The sequence below is a fragment of the Podarcis melisellensis genome, assembly GCF_964234715.1.
Source record: "Podarcis melisellensis genome assembly, chromosome: 4".
NCBI classification, from domain to species: Eukaryota; Metazoa; Chordata; class Lepidosauria; order Squamata; family Lacertidae; genus Podarcis; species Podarcis melisellensis.
Genome location: NC_138531.1, coordinates 7,985,456 through 8,003,983, shown reverse-complemented (window position 1 = coordinate 8,003,983; position 18,528 = coordinate 7,985,456). Strand labels below are relative to the sequence as shown.

The following is an 18,528-nucleotide window of genomic DNA, read 5'->3' as shown; positions in this document are numbered from 1 at the left end:
ACTTATCTTCAAAAGAATGCCAACCTTTCCTAACACCAATAGTTCAGTAATTTATATTTCCAGGAACCATAGCCAAAGGGCATTTTGGATTAATTTTTCTGTGTGTATCCAATGGTGCCCAATCTATTATTTATCCATAAAATAATCATTAATCATTGCAACTAAGGTGAGTGCTTTTTATCAGAGATGCACCCCCCAGAATGCCCCAGGTAATTTCATCCAATTCTAGGCAGGTATTCACTCCATCACTGGCGGCTGAGACTGGATGCAGCAGGGTGCAAGTTGAAGACTGCATAAAGCAATGGCTTAGAAGATGGAAGACCTTGCAGTTTATTTTGGCTTTGCCCAAGGCTCATTCAACTATCTGCTTGAGTTCTGTTCTTGTTTCAGTGGAAGTCCAGCTGAGGCTGGTGAATATTTCTTTTTCGCTGAGGGAGGGGGAGAAAGCAAGCAAGCAAGCAAAAGTCAGAGCCAAATGTCACACAGCCTCCTATTACAGGTCAGTGGGTTATTCACGGTCCATATTCATTGAGCTAACTGATATATGTAATTGCAAGAATGGTGTTGGAAGGTTGTAGTTCAAATATAAAATGAGGTTTCGAACACTGCAAGCCCAAATTCTCTTGTTCTTTAAGTGTACCAGTGAAAACATCTAAACAAATCAAACAGAAAGAAAGCAAAGAAGGTATGCAGGGAGTATGCTGAGAGAGGCTGAATTCACAGTCTTTCTCTTTCCTCAACTTACTGCTGGGACTGGGGGCACATTACACCAGCCTTAGAGCTGGTGTAATATATTTCCCTTATTGAAATATCGTTCTTTTCCGTGTGTAAGATGTCTCCATGTATAAGACCCCCCCCCCCTTGTTTGGGGGACTGAAACTGAAAATGGGGGGAGATGGCAAAAAGTTGTTGAGCTTTTTTTGTGCCCAGAGTTGTTGAGCTGTCTCCCGTCTGTCCCCTTGCCAGGAGAAGCTGCCAATCGCCCGCCCAATTGCCGCAGCACTGGCCAATCAACACCACCCACTGATGCAGCAACCAATAATATGCACAATAGCTGATAACAGCCATGGCAGCACCCAATCAAATGTCCACCCTATGCACTACTCATGTATAAGACAACCACCACTTTTTAGCATGGTTTTTAAGGAAAAAAACCTAGTCTTATACACGGGAAAGTACGGTAAATGGAAAAGAAACTTTTTCTCATCCGTGTGTGTGTGTGTGTGTGCGCGCGCGCATGCACACACACACAGGAACAGTAAAAGACACCCCTCCCCCATTTTCATCATACTAGCATTAGCCAGACAGGACACAGGAAAGGGCAATTTGTCTACATTTGGTTATTTGTCCCGTTCCTCCCACCCCCCCCAAAAAAGTCACTTGCCCTAATAGTCACATACTGTATCCGTTTCCTGAAACTGGTGGACTTACATACCTAGATTCGTGTTGGAACTATAGTCTAATTAGTGTTTAGCAGTTTCATTCATTGTGCCTTGTAAATTCTGAAAACTACTATTTCTCTCTCCTTTACACAATAGCTAGCAAAGTTTCCCATCTTTCAAGTTACTGTGGCTATGAAACCCACAAGATTAAGGTATAACACTTGAACTCCATAAATAAATAAATAAATAAATAAGAATTCTCCCTCCACATTTAATAATAGGAGTTTTGTGAGTTCAAAGCATAAAGACTCTAGTATCCCAAGATACATCAAAGCAAATGAAATGTATTCTTTGATCTTCAGAACTTACATCTTGCTTATATTATGCAAGCGGTTTCTTTAGTAGGGGGAAATGGTCTGTTTGACCAGTGATCACACAGTCGTTTCATGATACCTTTTAATTAGTTAGTTAATTATTTAATTACATGTCTACACCAGGTTCTCAAACCAACAGGGCATTTAAAGTACTGCACTATAAAATACAGCCATGAAAACCTCAACGAAGTCGAAATCCACTAAAGCAATAAGCAGCAGTAACAGCCAAGGAGCAAAGGACTATGCTATCTCTCCAGTGACTCAAACACCTTTCTAGACACAAATGTATTGCGTAATCCTCTGCAGCAGCAGAAGGAATGTGGCCAGGTGGGCTCTGTCCTCCAAGTCTGCTCACAATCTACAGTGGGCAGTGTTGCGACCAGGTATTGGGCCACGGAAGTGATCTAGCAAGTGGCAGGTAGGATCACCTGGCTGCTGACTATTAGCCAATGCCAGCAGACCTTGGACGAGTGTTTGCCTGGTGGTGGGCCAATAGGAACGCTTGGGTCTGCTCCCAGGGGTCATTAAATTGTGGCCTGCTCGGTCGTCTTCCCTGCTCTTTCATCCCTATTTTCTCTCCCAAACGATGTGGCTAAAATCATAATCTTGCTGTCCCTAAAAAGCTGGGAGGAAGGTACCCAAGGAGACTGCAGAAAGACTTGAATGGGAGGCACAACAGTTTTGCCTTTCTTAATGGTTCAAAGCAGGGCTGAACAAAAATGCCTTTCAAAACATTCTCCCTGCAAAATTAGAAAGCATTTTGACAAATATTTTTAGTAGGGAGGAGAAGGTATAATCCTCCAATAGGTTTTTTTCCCCTCGGAAAATTCTCTTTTGAGAAATTACAACTCACTTAATGTTGAATGAAAATCTCTATTTAGTTCACATTAGGCACCAGAGGACAAATATGTCCTGTCCAATTTTTATAGCAAACAGACCTGATTCACCAGTCTTCGAGTTTGGGTTTGAAGACTGCACACAAAAATGTGAATTTCACAGGGAATTATATTGATAAATTTACAAGAATGAGTATTTTAGGGGAAAATGGCATATAAAATGTGTTCAATTTAAATGTATTTTCCATACTTACCCCACCCCCTCCGCAAAAATACGATATAACAGACCTATGGCTGAGCACACAGAAAATGGACACAAGACAGAGATGGGCTTAAATATCCAGGGTTTATACTGATTGAGGAAGCAACGGGCTGAGAGAGGTAGATTGGAAGGAGGAAAGACCAAGCCTAATACTTATTTTAATGATATTAAAGGTAAAGGTAAAGGTACCCCTGACCATTAGGTCCAGTTGTGACCAACTCTTGGGTTGCTTTATTGGCCAAGGGAGCCGGCGTACAGCTTCCAGGTCATGTGGCCAGCATGACTAAGCTCTGGCGAACCAGAGCAGCACATGGAAACACTGTTTACCTTCCCGCTGGAGTAGTACCTATTTATCTACTTGCACTTTGTCGTACTTTCGAACTGCTAGGTTGGCAGGAGCAGGGACCGAGCAACGGGAGCTCACCCTGTTGCGGGGATCCGAACCGCCGACCTTCTGATCGGCAAGTCCTAGGCTCTGTGGTTTAACCCACAGCGCCACCCACATCTCTTTAAATGATATTAAACTAATACTAAACAACTAGGGGCTGGGCCCCTGTTCATTCCACTCACCAACCCCTACCATCCCCCACTATATTAAACCACCAGAGCTTACCATTCCCACCCTATGCAACTAATAAGATTGCTTTTAACCTTCCCAATCCCATTTCTGAAGCCAATTCTCCCTTCCTTTCAGCAGCTTCACTTTGCACCCATTTCTAACTTCACCTCCATGTCTATGCCTCCCCCTCCTTTTGTGCAATCCCCTTTCCCACAAGCCACCTCCATGGTAACTTCCTGCATCAAATCCAGGATTGTCATGAAGCACTGCAGGTTATCCAATGGGAGCAATGCTCTGACTTCATGCAAATCCAGTACTGTGATGTGGCACTACAAATTCCCCAATGGGGGCTGCGTGATGACAGCCTTACATTTTTATGTATATAGGAAGATATTGAAAATGACTCCACAACTGAACCCAAGATTCACAGATGGCAAAACATGTAAAGCTATTTCACTAAATATTCTCCAGGGGTGAAGGAGCTCAAAAAAATGGAAACTATCAAAAACATGTCAGAATATTCTTTCCTGAGAAGAAGCTTTCCCAGCTCTAGCTGCAAATGCCTAGAATTGAGCTTGGAACCTTCTACTGTGAAACATGCACTCTGTCACTGAGCACTGAAATGATATAATTATGGTAAATTAATGTGTATGGAGGGGGAAGGAGGATCTGGGCAGCAGCCCACCCCTCTGACCTAAATGCATTCAATTAAACATCTGCAGAGAAATAATGCATAGCCCCCTGTATGTGCATAGGGCTTTCTCCAGATCACACCAGGGATATCAGTATATAAATGCACATGGGCCCTTCTGCTATGCTCTTTAACTCCCTCAGGAATTTAGGAAGTTGAATTATATTGAGTCATGCCATTGGTCCATCTAGTTCAGTATTGTCTCTGCTCACTGGCTGCAGCTTTCCAGGGTTTGAGACAGGACCTGTGACCTTCTGAATGAAAAGCCAGTGCTCTGCCACAGAACTTCAGCCCCGCTCTGTATGTGTTGGGGTCAAAGTCTCTCTTTCTAGGGCAATGGGGATGTGCTTGTCCCTTTTCTCCTCTTGGTGCCACTTGGAGTATTCCCTGATAAATCGTGTCCTCCCTAAAAGAGGGCACGTGTTGTGGTGAGACCTGAAGATTGATTGTGGATGGGTCTATTGAATAGCCACAACACCCGATTGGTAGGTCCCTCATTGCTGGGTTTAATCTGGCCAATGGGGTGCAGTCTAAACAGATCGAGGGACCTATATAAACCCTTGCACGTGACCCAGAGCTTCCTCTTTCAGCTCGTGCATCGGAACACCCGCCCACCTCTCCCTAATTTTAGGGGATTTTGCGATTGACCTTGCTATGCCGTCGTGTGTCGTCTATCATTGGGACTGGGGCACGGCAGGAATTTTCCCCACTTGGCTGTAGCCATTTGGGTCTCGCCTGCTGCGTAGCAATTCATCACAACTTGTAAGATTGCGGATAGGCACTGGTTCATGTGATAGGGATGGGAGAACGGTCTCACCATCCCTATGTGAAGGGTATTCCATTAAAAGAATCCAGGGACTCAACTTGGTTTGGTCAACCCCCAAAAGGGGGTTGTGCCCCTGCCTGAGTCCAAGGGAGCATATGGGTAGTGAACATAGTCTGTTCTCAGGCTTTTCACCTGCCTCAGGTGTTCACCCTTGGCTGACCTATGATAGAGCTCTGGGTCAGCGCTACCTGCAAGGGTGTAGGGAGCTAGTCGAACCAGAGCCTATGCAACCACTCACTTTTCTGTAATCAATAAATTTGTGGCCTAAATTCTGTCAAAAACCAAAACTAAAATTTGAGTCAAACGTGTCTTTATTTAGGGGGGAGGTCTCTGGGTCTGAACACACAAATGAGTGAAAAGGGGGGTGCATTTTGAGCACTGCAAAAACTCCTTCCTCAAATTTCCCTCAGTACTTCCCCCAGCTGTGAAGATGAACCAAAAAACTGAACACCACACTCTTCAATCTAACTTTACAGTTAAATTTAGGAAGTTTCTCAAAAATGCCCCTCATACAAAAGGTCAGAGTGTTTTTATGTACGGTCTACAATGGAAAATAATAAACTATAACAGATTTCTGCATGCATGCAATCTGTCAAAGGGGTGTGTGCACTGACCGTGCTCATATTAAACTGCTTATGGGGTAAGAAAACAATGGAAGGAGAGACTTTCCTGCTACATGGGGGAAAATGTAAAATTCTTCAGCATTTGCAGAAATTCATGGAGGAATTCTGAAAGGTGGAAGCAACCTGGGAATCAGATTCTAAGCACTACACTGAAATAAAATGAGGAAAATCACAACTTTTCTTTCTCTTTTTTGCTCACAGCTTACAAACCGAGAAAGAACTGCAATTCACCACATACATTATTCACTGGAAATTATTTAGCTTGGCTCTGTTGGGTGAGTCATGCTTAGGCTGAGTGGAAGGTTCTGAGCACTCTAGGAAGCATATAAATTATTTGAACTCAATGTAAAATTCATGGATTTATTCTCTTTCTCACCTAACTTCTCCCCAAAATCTCCGAGATTCATTGACTTCAGATCTGTAGGCTAGCATATCTGATGCAACAGCATCAGAATTATCTTCCTGTGTATTTTGTATGTATGTATGCATGTATGCATGCATATAGGGATATAAAATCCTGCCAAATGTGACTACATTAAAAATTTACACTGGTGAAGGTGGTGGAATTTCTAATCAGAGGTTATCATACAACAAACTGGTTGTAGAAAAGAGAAATGATTCCTGGGGATTTTTACCATGGCAACTGGGGATAGTCTGCTCTTATAAGAAATCAGCGCCCCTTCATTGGGCTAGCAAAATGCTTTCTAAAGCCTGTGTAAACATCAGGCTAACTTGGGTCCCATCAAGCAAAACACAACCTACCAGCCATATATTATAGCCTAGACACAAATTTGTTGTTGACCAGTGTAATTTTTTAGAGGGAAGGCATGACTGTTTGAAGGGATATGGACCACCATATATGGCAGGGATGGGGGTTGAATGACTTTTATTTCCCATAAAAGGCAAAAGGAAATGGGTGTATCTTTTGTGATTGGTTCTAGCAAACAGCCAATGGGAATTTCAACCAGGCTGATTGGACAGAGGCAGCCAAAGGAGGAGCAAGGAGGCTGGGCTGAGGGAATATAAGTGCTGGCCATAATGGCAGGAGCCCAGGCCAGAGCTTGGTAACCATATACCACTGTGCCTCTCATTTATTTGTCTGACAAATAAATTATTATTTTAATTTCTCTATTGCTGTGTTGAATATTTCATTCCAGCTAAGCGTTAAGCACAAGCAGGGTGCTACATACATGCTGTGTTCCAATCTGCAAGCACATTTGGGAGTGTTGAATCAGATTGATCCACCATGGGGGGTGGGGAGAGAAATTAAACAAATTCAACCCCCATCCCTGCCATATATGGTGGTCCACACAAAACTTGATATTGAATTTTCCTTTTCTGCTGAATAGAACTGGGAAAACAAGAGTCCCAGCATGCATCTGGCAGAGTCACCACACACAGTTCAACTTGAGAGTCACCAATGCCATGCTCACACCATACATTACCTCACTGCGATATCCCTTCAAACAGTCATGCCTTCCCTCTAAAAAATTACACTGGTCAACAACAAATTTGTTGTCTGCGTTTTTTTCAGATGATTTAGGACGAATCTGATGGGCTGAATCCAAAAATCACATTGGTTTTGCTCAATCAGGTCAAGTTTTTGAGCTATGGCCACATGTCTTTTTTTTTTTTTACGTTTTTGTTCACATGTATGCTTGTGTGGAGCATTTTAGAAGAAGTTGGTGGGGGTAAAATGCCATGTCGAATAATTGTTTTGATTGGAAATGATTATTTTAATGACAAGAAGTATTCAGGTCTGATAGTTCTGGGTGATTATGGGAGATTAAGTGGAACTGGAAGCGTGGAAGGCATTTGTTCTGGTAGTGAAGAACTTTCTTGGCAACAATAAGGCCAGAAACTATGCAGAACTTGTCAACAACATGCTGACTGCTTTCAGAAACCTGGGCTGCAACATGAGCGCCAAGATGCACTACCTATTTTCACATATGGACCGGTTTCCTGAGAACCTGGGTTCAATGAGTGACGAGCGGGGGAGAGATTTCATCAGGACATGAAAGAGATGGAGAGCAGGTATCAGGGTTGCTGAGTACTGTTGGACTCAAAGCAACATGCAATTTACGTGTACTTACCTTTATTAATGCCCACCATTCAGTTTACAGTAATCGATGTTTCTATCAGGTAATCAATATATGTTGTTGGAAAAACATTTTTTTTCTCTTAAAAATATATTTAGGATGATATGTGTTGACAAAAACCAGCTGATAATGGCACAAAAATGTAATCGATTTTGTCACAAGATCAGATTTTTTTCAAAAAACCCTGACCTGATGGAGAGAAACGGATGCCATTTCCTGATTCAGCAGTGCAAAAGTACTCTAAATCATTTGTAGAAATCTAGACAACATTCAAAAAAGTAAAAAAATGCTGACCAGTGTTATGAGTGCTGCCATTGGTTAAGGGTGCTGAGACATGTTAGGACACTGCTATTCCATTTCCAGAGCTACAGTTCCCAGGGCGGTTTAACAATCAACACCTCGTCACATGGAATTCTGGGAACTGTAGTTCTGCAGGAGGAAAGGGAACTCTTAACAACTCTCAGCTCCCAGAATTCTTTAGGGGAAGCCATGACTGTTTAAGGTGGCCTCCTAGTGCTTTAAATGCCTGGCTTGAATGTGGCCCAAGGTGTGCAGTCCTGTTTCATTCTCTTGTTTAATGGCTGCCCTAATGTTCCACATTGCATTACTTCAATTTATCCTAATTTAAAACTAAAGTGCCCTTCTTAAGGTGAGGGTGTTTTGGTTTGTTTATTTGTTTTCTTAAAGACGTACGTGATGACTGTTTGATTTTGCAAAGTCCTTCCTTATGTACGGCATCATTACTGTCACTTGGCTTGTCAGGCCTTTCTTGAAAATGAAACTCTGACTCAACAACTTTGCCCTTGGTTAAATAAATAAACCGTAACTGTAGTTGTAACATCATTATCAGAGTACGAACCTGAAGGTCTGCTTAGGATTTATTAGGGCTACACGGCCATTACCAATGCTACTTAAACTTTATTGCATTCACCTTGCTGCCTAACAGCATGTGTGCTGCTCTTGTGTCATTGGGAGAAGACTCAGCAACTCCTCCAGTTCTAGTCAAATACAGCTTTCTCCTGTACTGCCCACTCCAGCCTTTGTGCTTTGCTGAGCTTATCATGCCTTCTCCTTTTATTTTTAAGCTCAATAAAAGGGTGCCATATGTGGACTTCTTTGGTGAGGCAAAACCCACGGCAACATTCAGACGTTTGCCCTTCTTTAGTACAGTGGTACCTTGGGGATGCAGGTGGTGCTGTGGTCTAAACCACAGAGCCTAGGGCTTGCCGGTCGGAAGGTCGCGGTTTGAATCCCCACAATGGGGTGAGCGCCCGTTGTTCGGTCCCAGCTCCTGCCCACCTAGCAGTTCAATAGCACGAAGTGCAAGTAGATAAATAGGTACCGCTCTGGCGGGAAGGTACAAGGCATTTCTGTGTGCTGCTCTGGTTCGGCAGAAGTGGCTTAGTCATGCTGGCCGCATGACCCGGAAAAACTGTCTGCAGACAAACACCGGCTCCCTCAGCCTATAGAGCGAGATGAGCGCACATCCCTAGAGTCGTCCGCGAGTGGACCTAATGGTCAGGGGTACCTTTACCTTGGTTTACAACCATAATCCATTCCGGAGGTCCATTTGTAAACCAAAACAGGTTGTAACCCAAGGCGCACTTTCACCAATGGGGCCTTCCCCCCCAAATTGTTATATAAAAAAATGGGTTATAATCCCAAAAAAAGTTTGCAAACTGGGGCATGCACTTCTGGGATTGACGTGTTTGTAATCCAAAACGTATGCAAACCAAGATGTATACAAACCAAGGTACCACTGTACTGTTGCAAGATATGTGAGGATATCGATATGTGTCCAGGAATCAAGATACTCTGTGCTAGCTTTGAATCCTTTCCATAATAAATATTTTAAAAATCCAGGACTTTGCGCCAAAGTGCTAATGAGCAGCACAGGGCCAGTCTGCAGTGTGGAGCGTGAATCTCAGGTAAGAGTGCAAGTGAGAGAATGGGGTGGTCACTACAAACAGCCCCGACTCGACTGAGAGAGCCAACACAGGCATTTCTGAAGAAGTAACCTCAAGTTTATGAGCAGATGTCAACACTGTGATAAACATTCTGCGCTTGTTCCTAGAAGTGAAAGACGTGACTAGCAAATACTTTATTTTCAGCTCAAGGCTGAAAGGCACCTGGAAGGATGCATTTATGGGAGCACAAATATTGGAAAGTGTCCTTCACTAAGCTCCACTTTACATTGCTTAAGAACAAGAGCTGCTATTGAAATCTCCATTAGTCAAAAGGTGGCTGGTGAAGCATCTCCTCACAGGCCAGCAGTGCATGGGGGGGGGGATCCCAACTGAGATGCTATTAAGCCATTTCTCACTCTTTCTTCCTTGCCTTCAGCCAGAGTACGGATCAACCAATCTCTTCCTTTTCATTAAATCTACAATGGAACCTCGTGTTACGTACCGTCCTCCTTACAAACGCTTCAGGTAATGAGCTCCTCTCACCAGGAGGTTGATGCTCCTGGTAGCGAACTTTGCCCCAGGATGTGAGCGGAAGTTGTGCTCCGGCGGCACGGAGGCCCCATTAGCTAAAGTGGTACCTCAGGTTAAGAACGGTTTCAGGTTATGAAAGGCAGGACTATGATGCTGAAAGCGCTTTGGAATTCAGACCGTGGGAAGCCAAAACAAAAAATTATTACAATTTGGAAGACAAATTTGGAGGACTTTTTATTTTACTTTTTTATTTTTATTGGATTTGGTATGTTAATTGGATGTTCTTATTGGAAAATTAATAAAAGCTTTTTTTAAAAAAAAAGAACGGTTTCAGGTTAAGAACAGACCTCCTGAACGAATTAAGTTCATAACCAGAGATACCACTATATTTGAATATGCATGGTATTTACATGAATCTTGTGCAATAATTAACACATTTTTATAGGCACGTATTTTCACCATCTTTTAATCCTGATCTCTCCTTTGATTCAATCCAGCATCCTCCTTGGCTCTCTAATTTTCTTCTCTCCTGTTCCCTCCGTTTTAGGAATCAAATTGAATGCCCTTGAATAAATTTCTGCATCTCCTGCTTTCTCTTCCTTTCCTCCTGACCAGCTAGGGTGCCTCCTTTCTCTATGGGTTTAACCTGATAATTTCTAGTGTAACCAAAGGCCTGTCTTTGAAGATCCGTAAAGGTAAAAGGACCCCTGACCATTAGGTCCAGTCGTGACTGACTCTGGGGTTGTGGCACTCATCTCGCTTTATTGGCCAAGGGAGCCAACATTTGTTTGCAGTCAGTTTTTCCAGGTCATGTGGTCAGCATGACTAAGCCACTTCTGGTGAACCAGAGCAGCGCACGCAAATGCCGTTTACCTTTCCGCCGGAGCGGTACCTATTTATCTACTTGCACGATGTGCTTTTGAACTGCTAGGTTGGCAAGAGCTGGGACCAAGCAATGGGAGCTCACCCTGTCGCAGGGATTCGAACCGCTGACCTTCTGATTGGCAAGCCTCAGCTGGTAGAGCAAGAGACTCTTAATCTCAGAGTCATAGGTGCACGCCTCATGTTGGGCATAAGATTCTTGCATTGCAGGAGGTTGGACTAGATGAGCCTTGTGGGCCTACAATTCTACGATTTATTGTTGTTGCACTATTATATAGGTATAGTTTAACCACAGATATGTGGAACTGCATTTTAGGATTTGAAATGGCACATGGACTTGTGGGAATAGACAGTCTGATTTATGGATAATTGCATATAGTGTAAATTCATAACATCTGAAAATGACTTTTTGCTGTGCAGATTCCTCAAGCATCCCGAAGCAAGACTTGTACATGCAAGAGGAAATACCCTGCTCATTCTCTTATTCTCTTCACTGCCAGCCTCACACACTTTGCCTGAACAGAAATATAAACAGAGATATATAGCCTGCATACTGGGGACTTGGAAAAGATGGGTGCCATCGGCATACGTCTATGTGTGATATGGAGGGCCCAGGAGGGGTAGTAAGGGTAAAAGGTGGGCAGATTCTGTCCACATCCACATCATATATTTAAAGCACTATGGTACCATTTTAAAATAGCCATGGTTTCCCCCATAGAACTATGGGAGCTGTAGTTTGGTACAATGGAAGAGAATGAAAAAAGAGAGATTTGCAAAATTATCTATAGTTTCTGTGAACATTTGTGTGTCGCTGTGTGGCAATTAAAGATCAGCAGTCTGCAGATTACTTCTAAGCCTTCCTCGTTCAGAGTTTGCTCTCTGTGTGAAATCTTTTCTTCCCGCAAGGAGATGTTCCTCTTTAAGGCCTTGAAAATACGTAAAGACCAAATTCAAATTCACTGATTACAGTAATTCACCTGGTGGAGTGACACTTGAATAGGTTTCAGTTTTTAGCATTTCCCCCTCACCTGTAGATTGCTAGTCATTCTACTGTTAAAACACCCCGATGCTATTTAGTGACCTATGATATTTCTATTGTGTTTATTAATCATAGGTGATAAGTGGAAAGACTCATTATCACAAATTACGTTTCTCCCCCAATTGCCTTTGGCAATGAATGCATTTTACATAATTGCCTGATAACTGAGGTTCAGCTTTTAATTAATAGAATCCTGTGTAGGATGCAGGGCTGTAATTGGGGAAGGACAAGTGGATGTAACCACCTCACCTCACTTGGAACAGTGGTTTTTCCCACTGTAAAAATGAGGCGGGGGGTATATATGCATTACAGAGACTAACAAAACAGAGGCATGTTTTTAATTGCAAAACATTGTAGCTCCAAAAACAAGGGTTTCCATTTCGAGAATTGGGCCTTAGAATAGGAAAGAGGGGGGGAGAGAGAGAGTAATCAGTGCAATATTGTGCCCCATCCCCATGCCAGTAATCCATATTCCATCCCTGAGCCCCACCTAGGATCACCTGATTAAAGGAAGGATCCCAAACTCTTAAAATACGATTGTGAGCACTGCAAGGAGTTGACAGGAAGAACGAGTAAATTTAAAAGGGCGATTATTTTTAACGATCACGTCACTTTAACCTGCCAAACTTACAATGGGTGACTAATGCTTGTCCTCACTTCTGCTAGTCCCATGCCTAGGAAGCATGGGTTTGAGTGGTTTTCTGTTTGCACTTCCACTTTGCCTGGGAAAACCTGTTCTTTAGCGCTGAATCGAAGCAAACATCAACCCATGGAAAACCCAGTTGACAATTGCTCTGATTCAATGGTGAAGATTGGGTTTTTCCAGAGGGAAAGGGGTGGGACGTGTGTAAGGTGGAATCTAGACACATATAAAAAACACGGTGAAAAAACACTAAAAAAAAAGTTTTGAAAAATAGATTAAATTTGTCATAGCTCACCATCGCCATCTAGTGTCACATTTGTATAATGCACTTTAAAAAGGTAAAGGTACCCCTGCCCGTACGGGCCAGTCTTGCCAGACTCTGGGGTTGTGCGCCCATCTCACTCAAGAGGCCAGGGGCCAGCGCTGTCCGAAGACACTTCCGGGTCACGTGGCCAGCGTGACATCGCTGCTCTGGCGAGCCAGAGCTGCACACGGAAACGCCGTTTACCTTCCCGCTGGTAAGCGGTCCCTATTTATCTACTTGCACCCGGAGGTGCTTTCGAACTGCTAGGTTGGCAGGCGCTGGGACCGAGCAGCGGGAGCGCACCCCGCCGCAGGGATTCGAACCGCCGACCTTTCGATCGGCAAGTCCTAGGCGCTGAGGCTTTAACCCACAGCGCCACCTGCGTCCCATAATGCACTTTACAACACACTTAAAATGTTTTATTTGCATCTGTATAGCTGAGACCTAAGTCTGGATGAGCCCTAAATGGTATGTTTCTTCCTAGCCTCCTCAGCTTTTATGGTTATCACCCTTTTCACACATGGTTGTCCTTTTAACAATCCCTCCTTTACCTGTCACCATGCAGATAAGATAAGATTGCCAGGTGCTTTAAGGGCACAAGGGCCAAACAGAAATGTGTATAAAGGTGGGTGGTTTTTTTGTGGAGGGGTCTCACAAAACAATTGAAAGTCTGAAAACCTCCACCTTCTATCACTGGATCTCTTTCTAGTGCCACAGTTCTTCCCCTCTATGGTTCTAGATCAAGAGCACCAGCATGTATAGTACTCCTGAATCCTGCTTGAATTATCTCTCATGGTTGCCGGCACAAATTGGGGAGGGCTCCATAAACTCCCAGCACTCCCAGTGTCCTGTTGTTCAGTTCTTTCAATTGCAGCCCCTCGACTAATGGGTGGGAGAAGTAAACTATGAAGTTGTCCAATTCATTGTTTGTTGCCCTGCCTTATTTTACCCTGTTATTATGAAAAATGTGCATCTTTTTAAGCAGGAATAGGAAACCTGTGACCCTCCCAGATGTTACCGAATTGCAACTCCCAGCATCCCTGATCACTGGCCATACTGGTCAAGGCTCATGGTAGTTGAAGTCCAAGAACACATGGAGGCCTGGAGGCTCACCATCCCTGCTTTAAAGTGTTGATTTGAAATTCCAGCCTCTTGAGTAATATTTTATTCATTTTTTATTGAACTTCTTTGATTTGCATTCAACATACAAATTGAAATAATAGAGGAGGATGCTCATGGTTTGTGAAATATACCATGTTTAGGATGATCTGAAGAGCCTTCTCAATGATTCAGATGCTAAGTGAAAAGCAATAACAAGATTTGTTTTACAAAACAGCCCTTGAGCATACACCACACTTCAATTTGATAAACACTAAAGTATTGCATTCTGTAGTGACACCATTCATGCAGGTATATAATGAGGGTTAAATATCACATTTCTCAGGCTGTCTTTATATATTCATCACCATGTCTGCCATTATATGCTTCAGAGTAATAGCTTTCAAAGCAGAAAATACTATTTTATTTTTCAAACGTATCACTTTCAATTGCCTTTTAACATATGCTTACCAGACATTCCCATTTCCTGGTGACAGTCCCTGGATTTACAAATCTGTCCCCAGGAAAAATCCATCCCCGGAATGTCCCTGGATTTCATTTAATCTCCCGGGTTTATATTTTAAGTGCTGTAGATTTATTAGTAGGGAATGAACGTTGCGTGATTGGTTCAACGACACAAGACACATCATATGGGGACTTCTGGCAAGGCAAAATGGCGGGCGCCACTGCAGTGAGCAGCTCCTGAAGCCAGCCAGAGCCAACTGCACTACCAGGCTGGCTCCGGGCTGCTGAGGCTGCCACTGCCACCACCACTGGCGAGGGGGAACCAGGGACACCTGGCACATCCACTGGGGGAATTGCTGACACCCCCCTTGACCCAAATCGAGCTGGGTGAGAGAGCGCCCGGCCGATTGCCCAGCAGCGCTCCAGGGCCAGGAAAACCCCAGAGCTGACGTAGGGAGACATTGGAGAGGAGGAGGAGAAGGAAGAGAGAGGAAGAGGAAGGACAAAAAAGAGGGGAGCGCCAACCTTGCCATGCCACTGCCGCCGCCGCCACTGAGGAGGAGAGGTAGGAGAGCACTGGGAAGGCATGGACACATGGCTGAGCTCAGGCCCGACCCAAGCCTATTCCACGGCAGCTAGTGCTCCAAGAGAGCAGGCCCAGATGAAGGCCACGCAACAGAGGAGACCACAAAAGAGAAGGTATTAAAAAAAGGTGTCCCCGGATTCTTTAAAAAATATCTGGTAACTTTATTTTAACCTGAGCTGTGCTGGGAAATATGGTTTCCAGCCCTGCCTTCATTAAGAATGTGGAAAGGCAGAAGTGAGGTTCTGGTTTGGATCTGCACTGGTGCCCCCTGGTTTCACAATGTTCTCTCTCTGTTTCTCTGCAAAAGAACATAATAATCTAGAAAAGCATTAGGAAGAGTGCCGGATGGATTGCAATGCTGTGTTTGCACCATGCTGACCTTTTAGTTGCCTTCCTCCTCCCCAAAGGAGCACCATCACCCCTCCTGCGAAGTTAGCATCTCCACCATAACATGCCACCAGCTACTAGTCTTACTGGGCTCTAAGCTATGCAGGCTTGCAGTAAGCTCACCTTGCTCCCAGGTGTTTTGAAATCACCAACTGTTACAGACTTCAGTTGCCAAAATCTCCTTTACATAAGGAACTAACGGCAAATCCATAGTAGAGTGAAGTGAAACCTATGCAAGGCGAGTTGGGGGCAGGGGCTACGGTGTTAAAATGTTTTCAAATTTTTAAAAGCAAGGACCTGAGGATGAGAGTCTGTTAACCTTTGCTTTTTTCAAAATGATCCTTCATTGCTAGTCATTGCTTCTTAGGTAGTTTCTAATATGTTACTTTCATCACTCTTCTCTCGCTTTATTCTGCCTCCATTTTTTATAAAAAGCCTTTTAGCAGAGACAAAAAGTTAATAGCCACTTACAAAGTCCATCAGCTGCTGAAGTGTCTTCTTAATAATAGCTTTAAAATTGTTAGTATTTCTCGTCTCATTTGGGGGGGGTTGCCTTTTCCATTTTTTTTTCTGGGGCATAGCTCCTAAAAAAATATTTTTTATGCAATTGTAGGGCTTTACTTCAAAACATCAAAATCAGTATATTTATTTTAAAAGTGAAGCCTCAGCTTTCCTTCCTTCAACTGGTGGCAATAGTAATTGAAACAGCAGGAAAAAATTTAAGGACTATTTACAAAAACATTATAAGTTATATGAATGTTGAGAATTTGTTAAGTCTTTAGATAACAAGCTTCAGATATCAAACTTTGATTTTGCTGGAATTTAAGTTATGACTGTGAAATGACTAAAGTCTAGGGTAAAGTTTTTATTCTTAGGACCGTTGGAAATGTGAACCAATAATATTTACCCTAAATCCAAAACACAATTGATGAAAGTATAAAAACACAGGAAACAAGGTATTAATTTGCTGTTAACTTTCTTTATTGAAAAAGATGCAGGGGATGGAGGATGTGGGGAAGTCCAGTGGATTATGAAAAATCGTTTGTAAAGCATGATTTCTTTCTTGTCTAATAATCTTTCTTTTTTCCTTCTGTAAAATCGCTTTTGTTGGATCATTGACGATGTATTTGACCTTGGAAAAAAGCAATAAAAATATTATTAAAAAAAAAAAAGAAACAGCAATTCATTTTCCCTTGTAGAACTGTTGGGTGTGAATTGGGCCAATCAGCTCATCTTGCATAAATCTTTGCTATTTCTTCTTTTCTGTGTAATCTGAATCACAATTATACTTAGTTCAAATGCAACTAAATGTAACTTTAAAGTTGTGAAATGCCAAGGTAGGAAGGAATCACCTTTAACATTCAATTAATTACTTTTCTTTCCAAGAGCTACAAACTATTTATTTAGTTTTCTTCCCACTCAATCTCAAGGGTTGAGCATGGATTACGTTCTGAGTTTCAAGCTTTATTTAATTGAATCAGTGCATTAATTGAAGCTCAGCTGATCCTCACTGGTGCCAAGGAACTCATCTCACTCATTAGGTTACATCTGATTGAAATTGCAATGTGATGCAAAGATTTCACTGTTTTATTTCATTACAGCTTGTTATAACTAGGTTGAAGCCTACCACCTAAGGAAGTTTTTCTTTTCTTGACTTCTAGTCACTGGTTACGTCAGTCACTAGATATTGAAGAATTTTCAGCAGGGACAGGCGAGGAGTGAGTAGCAAGGACAGGAGAACATAGAGGTTTCAGCAGACGGCAAGAATCTAAATACCTTTTAAATCAATCAATCAATTTTTTATCCTTCCCTTCCTGCCAAAGAAGCTCCAGTCAACGAACAACAAAGCAACAAAACAATACTTAAAAAAAACTAATTTTTTTTTAATTTTATTTATTTACAGAATATACACATTTTACATTATAATTCTCACATTTTACATTATAATTCTCAAGAAGTATTACAAGAAAGAAAAAAACAAAAAGAGAAGAGATAGGTGAAAGAAAAAGAAGAAAAAGAGCAAAAAATACAAGAAGAAGAAAGAAAAAAACTGAAAAAAGAGAGAAGAGAAAAAAAAAACCCGATGAAACATATACAATTACAAATAACAGAACTTCCGTCCAGCTCAGTCTTGGAGTTGTCTATTCTCATATTATTTCTACAGTATTGCTAAAACATTATACCTCGGTGATTTTAGTTATCGTCTATTGATAAGTTCTTTATTCCCTGGATAGTCTCAAAATAAATTAAAAACTTATTCCATTCATCTTTGTGTTTTACTGTGTTGTTTAGTCTTATTTTTTGTGTTAATCTTGCTAGTTCATTATATTGATATAGCCTCATTTGCCACTCTCCGACCGTGGGTAGGTCAGGAGTTTTCCATTTTTGTGCAATTTGAATCCTCGCCGCAGCCATGGCATATTGGACAAAGGTTTGGTCTATTTTCTTTATTTCTTTACCGAACATCCCTAAAAGGAACAGCTCGGGAGTCTTAGGAAAATTATACTTCAAGATTTTTTTCATTTCATCATAGATTTGAGTCCAGAATTCCTTCACTACATCACAGGTCCACCAGATGTGGAAAAAGGTCCCAACCTTGTCTCTGCATCTCCAGCAAATATTATCCACAGTTTTATACATCTTTCCTAACTTTGCTGGGGTCAGGTACCAACGGTACACCATTTTCTCTAAGTTTTCACGAAGGGCTACACATGCTGTAAATTTTATACTTTTCGTCCAAAGTGTCTGCCATTTATCATAATCTATATTATAACCAAGGTCTTTCTCCCATTTTACCATCGCTCCCTTCACTATATCTTCTTTGGTTTCCCATTCCAATAATTGTTTGTATATTTTGGAGAGGAGTTTATCATTACTTTCCAAAATTTCCACCTGAAACCAAGATTTTTTTCCACTCATCCCCACTCTCTTATGTTCGCCCCAAAGGGCGTTAATCTGGTGGAAGTGAAGCCATTCTTTTATTTTTCCTTTCAGCTCCTCATAAGGTTTCAGCTTCCATCCTTCTTCTGTCTTT

General features: G+C 42.3%; 1 protein-coding gene across 5 annotated transcripts in view; it reads right to left on the bottom strand.

Annotated features, from left to right (window-relative positions):
* The window catches only part of LOC309367744 (uncharacterized protein), a 32,939-nt gene that overhangs the window by 5,754 nt on the left and 8,657 nt on the right, over positions 1–18,528 (bottom strand). For 2 of the 5 annotated variants that reach the window (XR_014167310.1, XR_014167311.1), the window contains exon 4: positions 15,244–16,078. Coding sequence is in view for 1 of the 5 variants with exons in the window: in XM_081907360.1 (XP_081763486.1) it covers positions 15,966–16,078 (113 nt within the window). In the remaining 4 variants the exon portion in view is untranslated. Of the gene's footprint in view, positions 1–15,243; positions 16,079–16,672; positions 16,767–18,528 lie in introns of those variants that run through there. The other 3 variants (XM_081907360.1, XR_014167312.1, XR_014167313.1) reach the window with 3 other exon arrangements.